Genomic DNA, 14,753 nt, shown 5'->3' on the forward strand with positions numbered 1-14,753 from the left:
TCTTTTTTCCGGACCATTTTGTGTTGAGAGGATGCGCAACGAAGTGCTCTTTCATTTCATATGCGGAAACCATATCTTGGAACAAGCTTTAAGCCTTTCCTGAGCTAACCCTAATTGTTTTCTCAAAACTAGGGTTAACCCCAGCTTAACCCTAGGGTTAACCCTCGCTAACCCCAGGTCTCGGTGGCCTGGTGGTTTGCGCTCTCGCCTGGCAACTTTGAGGTCCCGGGTTCGAGTCCCAGTTGAAGCTTTTTTAAAAATTCTTTTTTTGCTAAGTCAGATACCGTCTCCTCTATCCTTTTAAGTATACAAAAGGGATCCCTGACATCTAGAATGGCCTAACCCTAGGCCGAACCAAATCGCCCACATTAACCCCTTTGGCGCCACTGGGGTAACAATTGTTTCGGGCCCATTTAAACCCCTGTGTCATTCTTTTTTCCGGACCATTTTGTGTTGAGAGGATGCGCAACGAAGTGCTCTTTCATTTCATATGCGGAAACCATATCTTGGAACAAGCTTTAAGCCTTTCCTGAGCTAACCCTAATTGTTTTCTCAAAACTAGGGTTAACCCCAGCTTAACCCTAGGGTTAACCCCAGCTTAACCCTAGGGTTAACCCTCGCTAACCCCAGGTCTCGGTGGCCTGGTGGTTTGCGCTCTCGCCTGGCAACTTTGAGGTCCCGGGTTCGAGTCCCAGTTGAAGCTTTTTTAAAAATTCTTTTTTTGCTAAGTCAGATACCGTCTCCTCTATCCTTTTAAGTATACAAAAGGGATCCCTGACATCTAGAATGGCCTAACCCTAGGCCGAACCAAATCGCCCACATTAACCCCTTTGGCGCCACTGGGGTAACAATTGTTTCGGGCCCATTTAAACCCCTGTGTTATTCTTTTTTCCGGACCATTTTGTGTTGAGAGGATGCGCAACGAAGTGCTCTTTCATTTCATATGCGGAAACCATATCTTGGAACAAGCTTTAAGCCTTTCCTGAGCTAACCCTAATTGTTTTCTCAAAACTAGGGTTAACCCCAGCTTAACCCTAGGGTTAACCCTCGCTAACCCCAGGTCTCGGTGGCCTGGTGGTTTGCGCTCTCGCCTAGCATTTGAGGTCCCGGGTTCGAGTCCCAGTTGAAGCTTTTTTAAAAATTCTTTTTTTGCTAAGTCAGATACCGTCTCCTCTATCCTTTTAAGTATACAAAAGGGATCCCTGACATCTAGAATGGCCTAACCCTAGGCCGAACCAAATCGCCCACATTAACCCCTTTGGCGCCACTGGGGTAACAATTGTTTCGGGCCCATTTAAACCCCTGTGTTATTCTTTTTTCCGGACCATTTTGTGTTGAGAGGATGCGCAACGAAGTGCTCTTTCATTTCATATGCGGAAACCATATCTTGGAACAAGCTTTAAGCCTTTCCTGAGCTAACCCTAATTGTTTTCTCAAAACTAGGGTTAACCCCAGCTTAACCCTAGGGTTAACCCCAGCTTAACCCTAGGGTTAACCCTCGCTAACCCCAGGTCTCGGTGGCCTGGTGGTTTGCGCTCTCGCATGGCAACTTTGAGGTCCCGGGTTCGAGTCCCAGTTGAAGCTTTTTTAAAAATTCTTTTTTTGCTAAGTCAGATACCGTCTCCTCTATCCTTTTAAGTATACAAAAGGGATCCCTGACATCTAGAATGGCCTAACCCTAGGCCGAACCAAATCGCCCACATTAACCCCTTTGGCGCCACTGGGGTAACAATTGTTTCGGGCCCATTTAAACCCCTGTGTTATTCTTTTTTCTAGACCATTTTGTGTTGAGAGGATGCGCAACGAAGTGCTCTTTCATTTCATATGCGGAAACCATATCTTGGAACAAGCTTTAAGCCTTTCCTGAGCTAACCCTAATTGTTTTTTCAAAACTAGGGTTAACCCCAGCTTAACCCTAGGGTTAACCCCAGCTTAACCCTAGGGTTAACCCTCGCTAACCCCAGGTCTCGGTGGCCTGGTGGTTTGCGCACTCGCCTGGCAACTTTGAGGTCCCGGGTTCGAGTCCCAGTTGAAGCTTTTTTAAAAATTCTTTTTTTGCTAAGTCAGATACCGTCTCCTCTATCCTTTTAAGTATACAAAAGGGATCCCTGACATCTAGAATGGCCTAACCCTGGGCCGAACCAAATCGCCCACATTTCATATGCGGAAACCATATCTTGGAACAAGCTTTAAGCCTTTCCTGAGCTAACCCTAATTGTTTTTTCAAAACTAGGGTTAACCCCAGCTTAACCCAAGGGTTAACCCCAGCTTAACCCTAGGATTAACCCCAGCTTAACCCTAAGGTTAATCCTCGCTAACCCCAGGTCTCGGTGGCCTGGTGGTTTGCGCACTCGCCTGGCAACTTTGAGGTCCCGGTTTTGAGACCAAGCTGAAGCTTTTTTAAAAAATTCTTTTTAGCTAAATCAGACACCATCGCCTCTATCATTTTAAGTATGCAAAAAATGCACAAAAAGTGCTCTTATATCTTGTATTTGGAAATCATATCTTTGAACAAGCTTTTATATATTTCTGGGCTACCCCTAGATGAAAAAAGCATAAAGATAAATACATGTGTATAATTTATATCAGTATCTAGATGAAAATATAATCAACTGTTGAATCTACTGAGCTCTTTTGTCTTGAGTCTGAAAAAAATATATCATATAAATATCATTATGTGTAGATCAACCGAAATTGATGGACTCTCATTAAATGGCGTTTATTAAAGATACATTGAAGTCTTTATATCTCTAAGGGCTACTATCTTCTTTCTACGTAGTGGAATTATCGGATTTACGGACAACACGTTTGTCCACTGATAAATGTATTTTTTTATTGAATCAAGTTTAAAACAGGTAGTAGCATTGCAAACATCGCATTTTTTTATGATTAATGTGTACTCACCTCGCAAACAAATGCGTTTTTGGCATCACATTCAAAATCTGAGAAAAGGTAGTCAGATTTCTGTACCATCATTAAACACTTTTCGCCAGGTCTACCAGATGGGTCACCCGGATTCCACATGAGATGATCTATGGTCCTCACTGATCCTGACCATACCCAGGAACCGTCTACATAGTTCAACCCTCCAATCCAATAATAGTTAAACTGGGAACCTGTAATAAAATTATATAAACAGGTATCGATATCTCGCTTAAAACTATTTGATTGACATATCGTCGTTGTGAGGGTAGAAACATTGTCAATGCAATCTGTTATCTAAACCAAAGACTAAGTAAATCAGAAAATGACTACATCATTTGACTAACTCTATGATTTAAGAAATGGACGGAAAATGAAGGCAACATCCGAACAGTGGACAGTCAAATGTCATAAAATTTATACAGAACAAATAAATACATCTTACCATATTTACTGTTGATATATTGTTTCAAATAGTTTCTTTCGACAGCTCCATCCACAACTGATAAATATCCCCCTATGGCCTTACAATACGTCTGAAAATATAACATATAGCTTTAATGTATTACAGGAAATATAGCACAACTTAACGTCTACAATTATAACGATACAGCATTATAATATGTCTGAAAATGTAGAACACATAGAATTACAACATAACTTACATTATCACTAGTTCTAAAATATGTCTGAAATAAAAGCACATAACAATAGGTATGTTACAGGACATATAAAATACATCTGATCGTTCGTATGAGGCAATAAACCGGGGCCTGATTTTCTTACAGGCTGTTGATAACCCTTCAAAGATGGGAGAAGATAATGCCACTGTCTTGGTAAAATAAATCCCAAAATTTCATACTTATTTCCCGGTGCAAAACCAGAAAAAAAACACAGCACAAAACCCTGTAATCCATGTTCTGGTGAATAATAAAAATAATGTCTGAAAATACACATTACGGTTGTCACAAACCATGAAATTTTAGATGTACAATATAAAGTCAAACTCAACATACCACAGCGTTCGGCCATGTTGTTCTAATTGGAACTACGGCATAACAAGATCCATTATGTTGATGATAACCATTTGGACAGGAATATACAACTGAAACACAATTTGATCATTTAATTGAATCGGTACATAAAATAATGACAGTTATAATTGGAAGGGAAATCGGAAACCAATTTTTTAAATTTGTGTTTGATTGCTATCACCTATTTGATATATTTTGCTTGTTTTGTTTAATTTGATTTTAATTAAAACATTTTTTACGCACCTTGCAGAACAAGAAACACCACCAATAAGAACAAGGACGTCATTTCTGACGGGAGCTCTCTTTCAATCTGGTTTAGCCTCTGACCTCTTTGAAGTGATAAGAATCTCGAAATAGGTTATTGGTTATGACCAACTTATAGCTCGAAAGGTCAGAGAGTACACTTTACAATAAATCCTTTTATTCACGCGTAAAAAAGTATGCGGGATTTGTTTTCAGGTTTTTTTTCAGCTTCTTGGATTTGCGTGACTTAAGTTTTGCCATTTTGACCCTCTTGTATTTCTTTGTCTTTCTTTTACGCAATGAAAGGTACAGAATATTCAAGGAAAGCCAACCGAAATTCAATTTTATGAACCAATTTTAATAAACGAAGTCTACGAAAGTGGGTTCGTATTTAGTTCACCTCATAGCTTGAAAGACACTACGTTTGTCATAAATATATGGCTCCCTTACCAAACCTTCATGATGTTTTGCATTTAGTCCCTTAAATAAGAATGGACGACCAACATTTTTCTGACATAAGAAACTCGGCGACGACTTCTTCGAAAAAACTGCACTGAAGGTTAATAACAGATAAATTTATCAGGTATAATTGAATATCATCGGTTGGTTTGATTGCATTTCAACATTTTCACAAGTTTCAGACAAAGAGTGTAGAGATTGTAACCGTGTAGCCCACATATGACGAAGTTACGAAATCACATTAAAGGAGTTATAGGACAAGATTTTAATGAACTTCGATCATTTTTTACATTTAAAACATTTGTCGTTGTGGTTGGTATTCCTCTTGTGTTTATATATAAAGGGTTTCTATGTTTTATGTGCTTTGGACCATGTAATGATATCTGTGGTTTCTGTTATTATAGAATGCATATGACGCCACTATCGTTATAACTGCTATTGGTATTTAAGGGGCCTATGTCGGGGAAGGTCAAGACCCACAGAAATCTGACTGTAAATTGCAATGATGCAATTCTCTCTTTAGTGTACCAGATACACAAGTAAGTTTAAAAAAATCCCTTGTTACCCCTCTAATACTCCAATCAGTGAATAATAGTGTATGTGAAGGCGGTAACCCAGCATGTTTATTGAATGGAATTCAATGATGAATAAAATGATTAAAAACACTTTGATATTTGATATTTTATTTCGGCACATAATATGCATATTCGGGTAAGCTATATAGTTTATTATATGAAGAAAACATTTTCGTTCTGTTCAAGGTCTGAAAAACATTGTTAAAAGGTGTAATAATGTGAATAAATTGTTGAACTGGAATTCTTCGTAACCGAAGGACTGGTTGTTAAAAAAAATACTTATAGGGGTTCATGCATTCAGGTTCCTTTAATAAGAGAACAGAGATACTATCTTGGTCTATGTTGTGTACTGACAGAAGGCGTCGAATGTTTCAGCGAACACTTAAACTACTTATTCGTTTCATTGTCCATTGTATCAATTTTGTTGGCTTTTACAATATGACTTGTGGACTATGTCGACTTATGGCGGTTATGCTCGGAATCCCGACATAGTTTTTGAAGATTGTGAAAGAAAAAGATTATTCATATTACATTACCTTACTTCACACACAAAAGGGTACTTAGCATCGCATTCCAAATCTCCGAAGAGATAATTATCTTTCTGCACCATCATTAGACATCTTTCACCAGGTCTACCAGAGGGTTCCCCTGGGTACCACATCAAAGGATCAATGGTTCTTACTGAGCCTGCCCAAACCCAGGAACCATCCACATAGTTCAAGCCACCAATCCAGTAATATTTAAATTGTGAACCTACAAACAATATTGCAAATTAAATGTCAAAATGATGTTTCTGTAATACAAAAATTGTTGGGCTCTGTGGTTTCAGGGGTTATGAAATGAAGATATAAGACTTTAATTTCTTACCGTATTTATTGTTGATATATTGTTTTAAATAATTTCTTTCAACAGCCCCATCGACTACTGATAAATATCCTCCAATAGCTTTACAATATGTCTGAAAATATAACAATGTCTGAAATATTAAAACAGAGATTTACAACATGTCTGAAATTAATACAGCATGGCTATGAAATCTGTCTAAAATTATCATATGAAGCCTTCTTATCTTATATCTTCTTATATATCTTAACAATATGTCTATATTGACAAATTGAACATACCACAGCATTCGGCCATGTTGTTGCAATAGGTACCACAGCATAACATGACCCATCATGTTGATGATAACCATTTGGACAGGAGTATACAACTGAAGAGTAAATTTTTTACTGATTTTAAAGTATGCTACCACAAAAAAAATTGTATCTGTGTCGTATCGAGCTAGCCTAATAATGCATCTGAGTTATAAACTAGATGACAATAAAACTTTCATTTACATGCCTAAATTCTATTTAAAAAATTATTAAAGTTACCTTGCAAAACAAGAAAGACCACAACAAACTTCAAAGATGTCATATTGGCATACTTCATAATAAACTTCTTATCGTAAATTTGATCTAGATAACCTCTATGACCTCTCCAATGATAAGACAATTAAAAATGCCAACTCACCATTGAACTCAGCTCACGTTTAATTTTTGCACTCATCAAACTTAAAAGAAAAGACATTAAAAGAAACGTAAGATTCCATTAATCTACAAAGTCATGCGAAACAATCCGACAAAAATAGTACGTATTACCTAAGAGCCCCTATTTATACGCACAAGTAACCAAATTCTATATTGAATAGCATCAGGTATTTGTATTAATATTCCAGGTAAAGGGGAGTAACTGTGTTTTTCTAATATGTGTCTCAGAAATAATTTATGAAACCATAAAATAGTTTACGAAAGCAATCATTGATTCATACCAGATCTATTGCAACTGCTTGTTGACCTTATACTTAATTTTTTTGGTTACAAACTGGTCGTTATTACTCTTGCTATATTGCAGAATACAGTTAGGTGTACTGAATCTCTGAATGATTGTATATTAAATATAGAAATCATCAACCGTGAACAACTGAACGTTTCATATATTTCATCTTTGAAATTTACAGGCGTTCCATGATCTTTCACAACCGTGCCAGGTATCTACAAGACTCCGAAAGATTTCATTAACATTTGATTCGTGGAAATTAAAATTCTATTGTAGCGTGTATAGGTGTATTAATGGTCATTAGTTTTCATCTATTCCTGAGGGCTGATGTATTATACTTGTATGGGTGAAGGTGTCATACTTCTGATTTATAGGGACTGAAGTGAAGGGTTGGTGAATTACTATTTTATGGATGGTGGTCTCATCCGTCTATTCTATTACTCCTTTTTCGATCGTTTTATCAAACTCAAAGGGGATATATTATATTTTTGTGGGTGATGGTAGCAATCATCTATTCTAGAGACTGTTTTCCTTTTTGGATGATTCTATTCTATTATGCTCTAGAGGCGGATGCATTACTCCTTTTTTAAATGATCGTTTTATCCATCTGTTCTGGAAGCAGATTCAGAGGGGATGGCTTATTCTTTTGTGTGTGATGATATCATCCCTATATTCTAGAGACTGATGTAGAGGGAGTATGTATTATTCCTTTGTGGATAATTTTATCATCCATCTATTCTAGAGACTGGTGTTAAGAGGATAGATTCCTCCCCTATTAAATCGTTGGTCGTTTTATCCATCTATTCTGGGGACGTATTCAAATGGGTTTGTATTATACTTATGGAATAATGGTATGATCCATCTCTTCAAGAGACTGATTTAAAGAGGTGATGAATCATCTTTTAGTGTTGATGATATCGTAAAAAGAAGGAAATGATAAATGGCTCTTTTATGGATAATGGGGATTTATCTATTCACAAACTGGTTAACAGTAGGATTTTTTACAAGTAATAAAACAATATGAACCACAATTAATTTGTTTATTATTATGCATCTCTGAAAGAAAGAAAACGGCAAAAATTAGTGGTAGACAATTACAAGGTCTCATAGATATAAAAGATAACAAACTAACAGATCATCAATTTGCTAAAATAACATGCTATCAGCCAGTTGCTGAAAAATGTGATCACAGCTTAAATATAGTGGATTGAAATCCGCTTCTATAAAGGCATGGAATTTGTGTAAGTAAGGTTAATTCCGGAGAAGGTAATCATAAATGATTCAAAAGCATGTTGTAAGTATATGACTTCTGATTTGTCAGTACGAACAATACAATACTTGCAAACAACAAGTCTTATATGAACAATGCATTACGAACTTTATGATGTCAAGATAAGGAACTGCTAAATTAGATAACACTTACTGAGTTTCACAAACGAATGCGTTTTTAGCTTCACAGTTATTATCACCGAAATAATAATGGTGAGCTACAACCATCTGTAAACAATGCTGAGAATTGGAACCATCGGTTGGGTAACCAGAACTCCAATGTAGATTGTCTACTGGTCGAGTAGATTCAGCCCACATCCATGATCCATCGGCAAGGTTAGTGGCACCAACCCAATAATACACAAATTTAGAACCTAATTTTTTATAAAAAAAAAAAAAAATAAAGAGTATTAGAAAATCTTAATCACTGAAAATGTTACACCACAGATTTGTCATTTTGTCATTTACACATGCTTTTGAAAATACAATCTGTCTTCATGGTAGGTTGCAGTGGAATTGCAGCTATAATTTCTATGGTTAATCTGTTTTTAATGAAGAACTTTAATGGTTGATAGTAAACATAGTAAATTTTACCTACCAAATCTATTATTGAGAAATTGGTGAAGGTAGTCCCTTTCAGATTCTGTATCAACAATAGCCAAGCTACCATTCAATGATTTACAAAATGACTGAAATACAAACAAGACTTACTACATATACAATACAGATCTTCGATAGACATCCAAATTATATACTTAATGATAATCCTAAAATGAAAAATTTTATACAATTCACGCATATGCAAACATCAGCATGTATTTGTCCAGCTGGGTATCTTTTATAAGTTTCATGATATCGACAAAATATGACAATAGGATAGACCATTTCAAATTAACCTACATAAGCATTGGGCCAAGTAGATCGGACTCCAACTGCGGCGTAACAAGATCCGTTGTGTGAATGGTAACCATTAGGACAACCATATGCATCTACAAAAAATATAATATAGCATCAGTGGCTTCATATGAAAATTACCTTGAATAAAAGCATGTTTTTCGGAAAGTATTGAATGATCAAGTCTAGTATTAATATTTATACAGTCATCCAACCCATTTGAACGTTACTTCCATTTTTTTTTTTTGGAACAACCATTTGTTTACTTTGGAGAGCAGTCAAGCCCGTCTATTGAATATAAACTGAGAAAACTTACATTGTGCAAGAGCTATTGAAAGCAACACAATTAACCTCATCATTTTGATTTTTAAACGGTTGTGAAAGAAGTAGATCACATAGCACCTTAAACGTTATAATAGGTAGAATAATCTCTTATCAGTTGTCTTATCTCTGAGATAATAACAGACTGATATTTTGGAACTGACCGTTTTCCGGTTGAAAGGTCCACTAATATCAAGTGGCTAATTATGGCGGTAATCTTTGGGCCAGTGCCCCCCCCCCCCCACCCCCCTCTTTTCCTCGGGCCATAAATTTATTATTCTACTTTCAGTTTCAAAATCGAAACCGTTTGGTTTCTACCAAATGATAAAAGAGAGATATTTCATTCATATTTATCGGTCATCGATAACATATTACACGAATGATTGTCATATTATGGATTAAAGATACCTTATCTACAAAAGGAACAAAGGGTTCATTAAAGTTATTATTGATAACATAATTAAAAACATCACAGTTTCTGACAACTTATCTTATAAAACCTCACAATTCATTTGATCACTTTCCATTGTAGTTATCTCCCTTGTTTTACCATCCATTATTAACTTTGTACTCACTTGTCTTGAAAATGGTCTATGCTTTACAAATGGAATCTGTTTTACACTATGCCCGACTATGCTTGGACAGGGAGTTGTGCGCCTTATTTTTGGTCATAGTAAGTTATATGATTGAGAGAAATAGTGCGAGGACAGTGGCAAGCCATAAATATAAATAGTGAAGTCACCAGTAAAACAAATACTAAAACAAACTTTTAAATCTGCATAATAATAGATTGCGTTATTGGACTACTCTTTACGATTTCAAACAATCAGGGGCCTAAACGTATCATTCGGGATACGTAACTCTTTTAGGTTGATCTTGTAGGTCAACTTTTATAGACAGACCAAGCTGTGAGTCTTGGTAATTTGTTTATTTCCAGATTAAATCAGTGTAGACTACTAACTAATACGTGTAGTTAATTGTCAAGACATATCCACATGATATATAAATTTACCCAAATGCTAAGAGGCACGACATCTGAGATAAACGGGAATGGACTGATTACCACAATATATGATACGGATATTCATTCAGAATATTAGGGGAGAGGGGGCAACTAATTTCATTACCGTACTCTCCCCACCGATCCCCCCCCCCCCCCATAAAAAACATAACAATCAAATCTGACAACGGGCCTGCCTAGCTTAGTGACCGAGGGATAGTCGGATAGAGGCCGCCAGGGAATTGCTCCCGTGTTTTCCTCAAGCTAGAAGCCCGAGTGCCGGATTTCATATCGATATACAGAAGGAGAGAATTGCCTTTTAAAACTCTGTGCCATATGAAAAACCAATCCCGGAAACATAATCACATTGCACACCGCAATAAAAAGAGCCGGCGGATTCTACTTTATCTCCAGTGAACTTCTCTACTCTATCGGTAATTTAATATTCGACGTTCATGGTGTGGCACATTCTGTAATTTTCCATACATATACAGTACATATATAGAGTGTGTGGTTTATCTTTATGCAAATTTACCAGGTCATGGTGATCAGCTGTGGTTTGACTAGTGATATTTATTAAAACCCACTTGAAATCTACACTATGCTCATTTACTGACACGAACTTCACTCCAACATAAGGTATGTACCATAGTGATGGCTATACATTAATAATTTGTTGCAAATCAACAGTGTGAAAATTTGCATATATATACAGTATGTCAACACTCTGTAAAGCGGACAGTGACCTCATAGTTGTAATAAGATATACTCAATATGTGTGAACCTTTGAGTTAATTGCCTTTGTACTGTATTACACTACCTACGCCTACGGTTTGTTCGTGTCACTAAACGAAATTACTAAATGCCTAAATGATTCTTATATAGGTGTCATTCAATTTGGCCCAGAATCTCATATTTTGACGTTCATCTTTCAAAATAGCCTGTTGCATTGAATGGTTCGTTTTGTTATCGCTGTTCGTGGGCGCATGGGTAATGACATATTTTCTTTTGATTAGACTATAATAATTGAAGTTCTTGCCAAATAGCCGTAGTCCATCATGGCAACAGATGCTACCAAAACAGCAGCCTTCAAGAAATTCTACCAGGAAGAAGATGGCTCTTTACATTATATGAATTCTATAAAACAAAGGGAAGGGATGTCAAGAGAGGAGGTTGCTGGTACTTTTGATAAATGGGTTGAAAAGGGGACCTATATAGAAGTGAGTATTTGAAAGTGGTTGCATTCTTAGTATCTGAAGTGGATTCACGGGGCCTTTTTGAAAGTTTTCAACTGGCTCTGTTACAAAAAAACAAAGAAAAAACAAAACAATCAAATCTGACAACGGGATAGTCGGATAGAGGCTGCCGGGTTTTCCTCAAGCTAGAAGCACGAGTGCCGGATTTCATATCGATATACAGAAGGAGAGAATTGTCTGTTAGCCCATTCATCGTTCATCAGATGTTTTGCTTAGTTCGAAAATTTCCTTATGGTCTTGTTTAATGAAGGTTCGGAGAGACCTTGCTCTACTATGCAATACATTAACAATGGTTCGAACCTATACTTGAACTGACGTAAGAACTTTTGTTTCCAGAAGATGCTAATGAGTTAATATTTGTCCCATTTAGGATGTCAATGCCTTGAACTATCAGGGACCTCAGATGACTGCCAAAGTTGTTGCCGAACTGTTCCAAAAGAATAGGGAGAATATAAGAATGGTTGATATGGCTGCTGGAACTGGATTACTATCAGTTGAAGTAAGTCACATAATTGTCCAGTACTCTAATTTATATAATGTTCAAAAGCCAGTTTGATTCTTGAATACAGCGTATTAATCTAAACGCTCTGGTAGTGAGAATTTCAGATTTCAAGGTTCATTATTTTGCAGATTTGTAAGCTTATCAAGCAACAGCCTAACCTAACAGTTAGACATGTGCTATGAGAGATCCCATGAGTTATGTACCCCAGTAATTAGTTTTATAAATTGTAGTTACGAAAGTATGGTTTCATACAAATAGATGGAGTAGATCCCAGTATAGCATCAGAAAAAACAGCTATGGAGAAAAATCTATACGGGAGATACATTGTGGAGTTTGTAGATGAAAGACCTCTAAAGATTAGGACAGGTAAGTGTATATGCGTCCTTTTTGAGTTTTGGCTGACATTGATCCGCCAATGGTCAATGCATCGTGAATTGGTCGCGCATCATTACGTATGTTCTCTTTTTCAGATGAATATGACTGTGCAGTAAGCTCTGGTGGCTTTGCTCCTGGATTGATGCCATGTGCAGCTTTACAAGAGTTTATTCGAGTTGTCAAACCAGGTAAACTTAAAGATTAAATTAAAATAATAGTTAACACACTAATGATCAAATAGGCGATGTTTAGTAGAATATTGGTTTAATGGCATCACTTACATACGATGGAGTGGAAACTCCAAGATTGCGAATGTGGTAAAACATTTTCGACAAGCAATAGGTTGGAAAAGCCCCATCGTATCACAGATTTTGTTATACTTATCAACTCGAGGAAATAGGACGAATGGTGTGGTTTGGACACGATGGAAACGCGCATGCAACTGCTAGATAATATGTTGGTGAATCTAAATATTTTTTCTTGTTTTAGGTGGTTTCATAGTAATTAGTGCACCTGAATATATCTTTACATTGGTTGAAGAATATAAAGGACGATTGGAACCTCTCATGGAAAAATACATCGGTCAAGGGATCATAGAAAGAGTTTCACGAACTCGTGTTGAGTCATATTTGGACAAGAAGCCTGGAGTGATATTTGTGTTTCAAGTTCTACAATCTCGGGTTCCTTAAAATATTTTCATTTGGATTATTGCTTCTATTATGTTAGACTTATTCGATGGATATCATTAGCTCATATCCAGTGTTACGTTAAGGGAATATCCCATTTTTATTGATTACATTCAACTGTGATAACCCTATTAAATAATTATTTATCTGAAATTTTTGCAGCACTCGTAAGCAGCATTTCCTGTAACTGGAATTCCCTGTTCTCCAAGAGACCGATTGCTCTTAATGAGGGACAGTGTTTGAATGCATTTAACAGTTTCGATACTTTATATTGTAGTTGGCAGGCACTCATAATTATGCAAGTTCTTTGCAGTTTGATTAATACAATGAAGACTAAACTGTTTAATAGTGTTTAACCGTAAATAGAAAGTTTTCACCGACTTGACTTGACCATGCATCAAAAAACGAAGGCATATGTGAGATTTATGATGATTGATTTACAATTAGAAATCGTTTTCCATGAACTAAAATAGGGATGCATTGTAATATTGATATGTATTCTTCGCAATACACAGAGAAAAGGTCAAGGAGTCCAAATTAAAATTACACAATTAAGAAATCATTGAACGTGTTCGGGGGTCAGGGCATGTGGTACCATCGGTGGGCATGCTATACACATGCATAGAATTAAGAACAGGCAGACGATCCACATCAAAATTTTAACAAACCGAAGTTAAGTTTTCCAGGGCGCTCTTGCCCTTCGTCCTGTCACCCTGGTTAGAGTTTAAAATAATCATCATTGGCTTACTTCAGTCTGAATCAATTTACATTTTCTTCTAAACTAAATTAAAACGAATGGGCACTTTATTATTGCTGATCACGTAGTCAGTATTTACCCCATTAAATAACATGCCAATTGCGAGTCTAAACGAAACCATTTGTTTTAGGAAAATTGATTAAGTAATTCTTTCTTCTCGTGACACCTTAGACAGACTAACGTTTATCAGAGAAAATAAAAGCTTTCCAACGAGACTTGGTTTCCATCATAGTTGATAGATAATTAATTATTGTGTTTCAAGGTACCAATAGTAATAACAAGTAAGATCAATGGACCGTCAATTAACCAAAGATGAACGATTTAAGTTTTTCACCACACTTCCAGATCGAGTAACGTCACGAAACTCTGTACTGATTAGATGGTCTAATTGAAAGGGAGGCAAGCACTGTTTGATGGAGATAAATTGATAGATACATTGAACACTCTTTAACACACTAAACAGTGTCACTGAGATTATGGTAAAGAATTCTTTAAGCTGATATTGAATTTTCTTGTGGTAGGAGTAATACTTACTTAAGATGCCTGAAGTTTCCAGATGATTTGTATATCATCATCCAAATGTATTTTGACTATTAGGGTACAACGTATCAACCACATAAGTAACCTCAACAACATTCG

General features: G+C 36.5%; 4 protein-coding genes across 4 annotated transcripts; 1 reads left to right on the forward strand and 3 right to left on the reverse strand.

Annotated features, from left to right (window-relative positions):
* Positions 1 to 2,621: 2,621 nt before the first annotated feature.
* Positions 2,622 to 4,242, reverse strand: LOTGIDRAFT_175060 (hypothetical protein; the record flags this gene model as incomplete). Its single annotated transcript, XM_009055187.1, has 6 exons — positions 2,622 to 2,645; positions 2,905 to 3,116; positions 3,368 to 3,458; positions 3,588 to 3,611; positions 3,939 to 4,027; positions 4,200 to 4,242. 6 exons carry the CDS (start codon positions 4,240 to 4,242, stop codon positions 2,622 to 2,624), a joined length of 483 nt encoding a protein of 160 aa, XP_009053435.1.
* Positions 4,243 to 5,765: 1,523 nt separating this feature from the next.
* On the reverse strand, positions 5,766 to 6,652 carry LOTGIDRAFT_175061 (hypothetical protein; the record flags this gene model as incomplete). Its single annotated transcript, XM_009055188.1, has 4 exons — positions 5,766 to 5,986; positions 6,101 to 6,191; positions 6,358 to 6,446; positions 6,610 to 6,652. 4 exons carry the CDS (start codon positions 6,650 to 6,652, stop codon positions 5,766 to 5,768), a joined length of 444 nt encoding a protein of 147 aa, XP_009053436.1.
* Positions 6,653 to 8,100: 1,448 nt separating this feature from the next.
* Positions 8,101 to 9,576, reverse strand: LOTGIDRAFT_175062 (hypothetical protein; the record flags this gene model as incomplete). Its single annotated transcript, XM_009055189.1, has 5 exons — positions 8,101 to 8,110; positions 8,478 to 8,697; positions 8,922 to 9,012; positions 9,224 to 9,312; positions 9,534 to 9,576. 5 exons carry the CDS (start codon positions 9,574 to 9,576, stop codon positions 8,101 to 8,103), a joined length of 453 nt encoding a protein of 150 aa, XP_009053437.1.
* Positions 9,577 to 11,596: 2,020 nt separating this feature from the next.
* Positions 11,597 to 13,360, forward strand: LOTGIDRAFT_175063 (hypothetical protein; the record flags this gene model as incomplete). Its single annotated transcript, XM_009055190.1, has 5 exons — positions 11,597 to 11,758; positions 12,165 to 12,293; positions 12,527 to 12,662; positions 12,767 to 12,859; positions 13,161 to 13,360. The coding sequence occupies 5 exons, from the start codon at positions 11,597 to 11,599 to the stop codon at positions 13,358 to 13,360; spliced, it is 720 nt and encodes a 239-aa protein (XP_009053438.1).
* Positions 13,361 to 14,753: the final 1,393 nt, after the last annotated feature.

This window comes from Lottia gigantea, assembly GCF_000327385.1.
Source record: "Lottia gigantea unplaced genomic scaffold LOTGIsca_237, whole genome shotgun sequence".
Taxonomy (NCBI): Eukaryota; Metazoa; Mollusca; class Gastropoda; family Lottiidae; genus Lottia; species Lottia gigantea.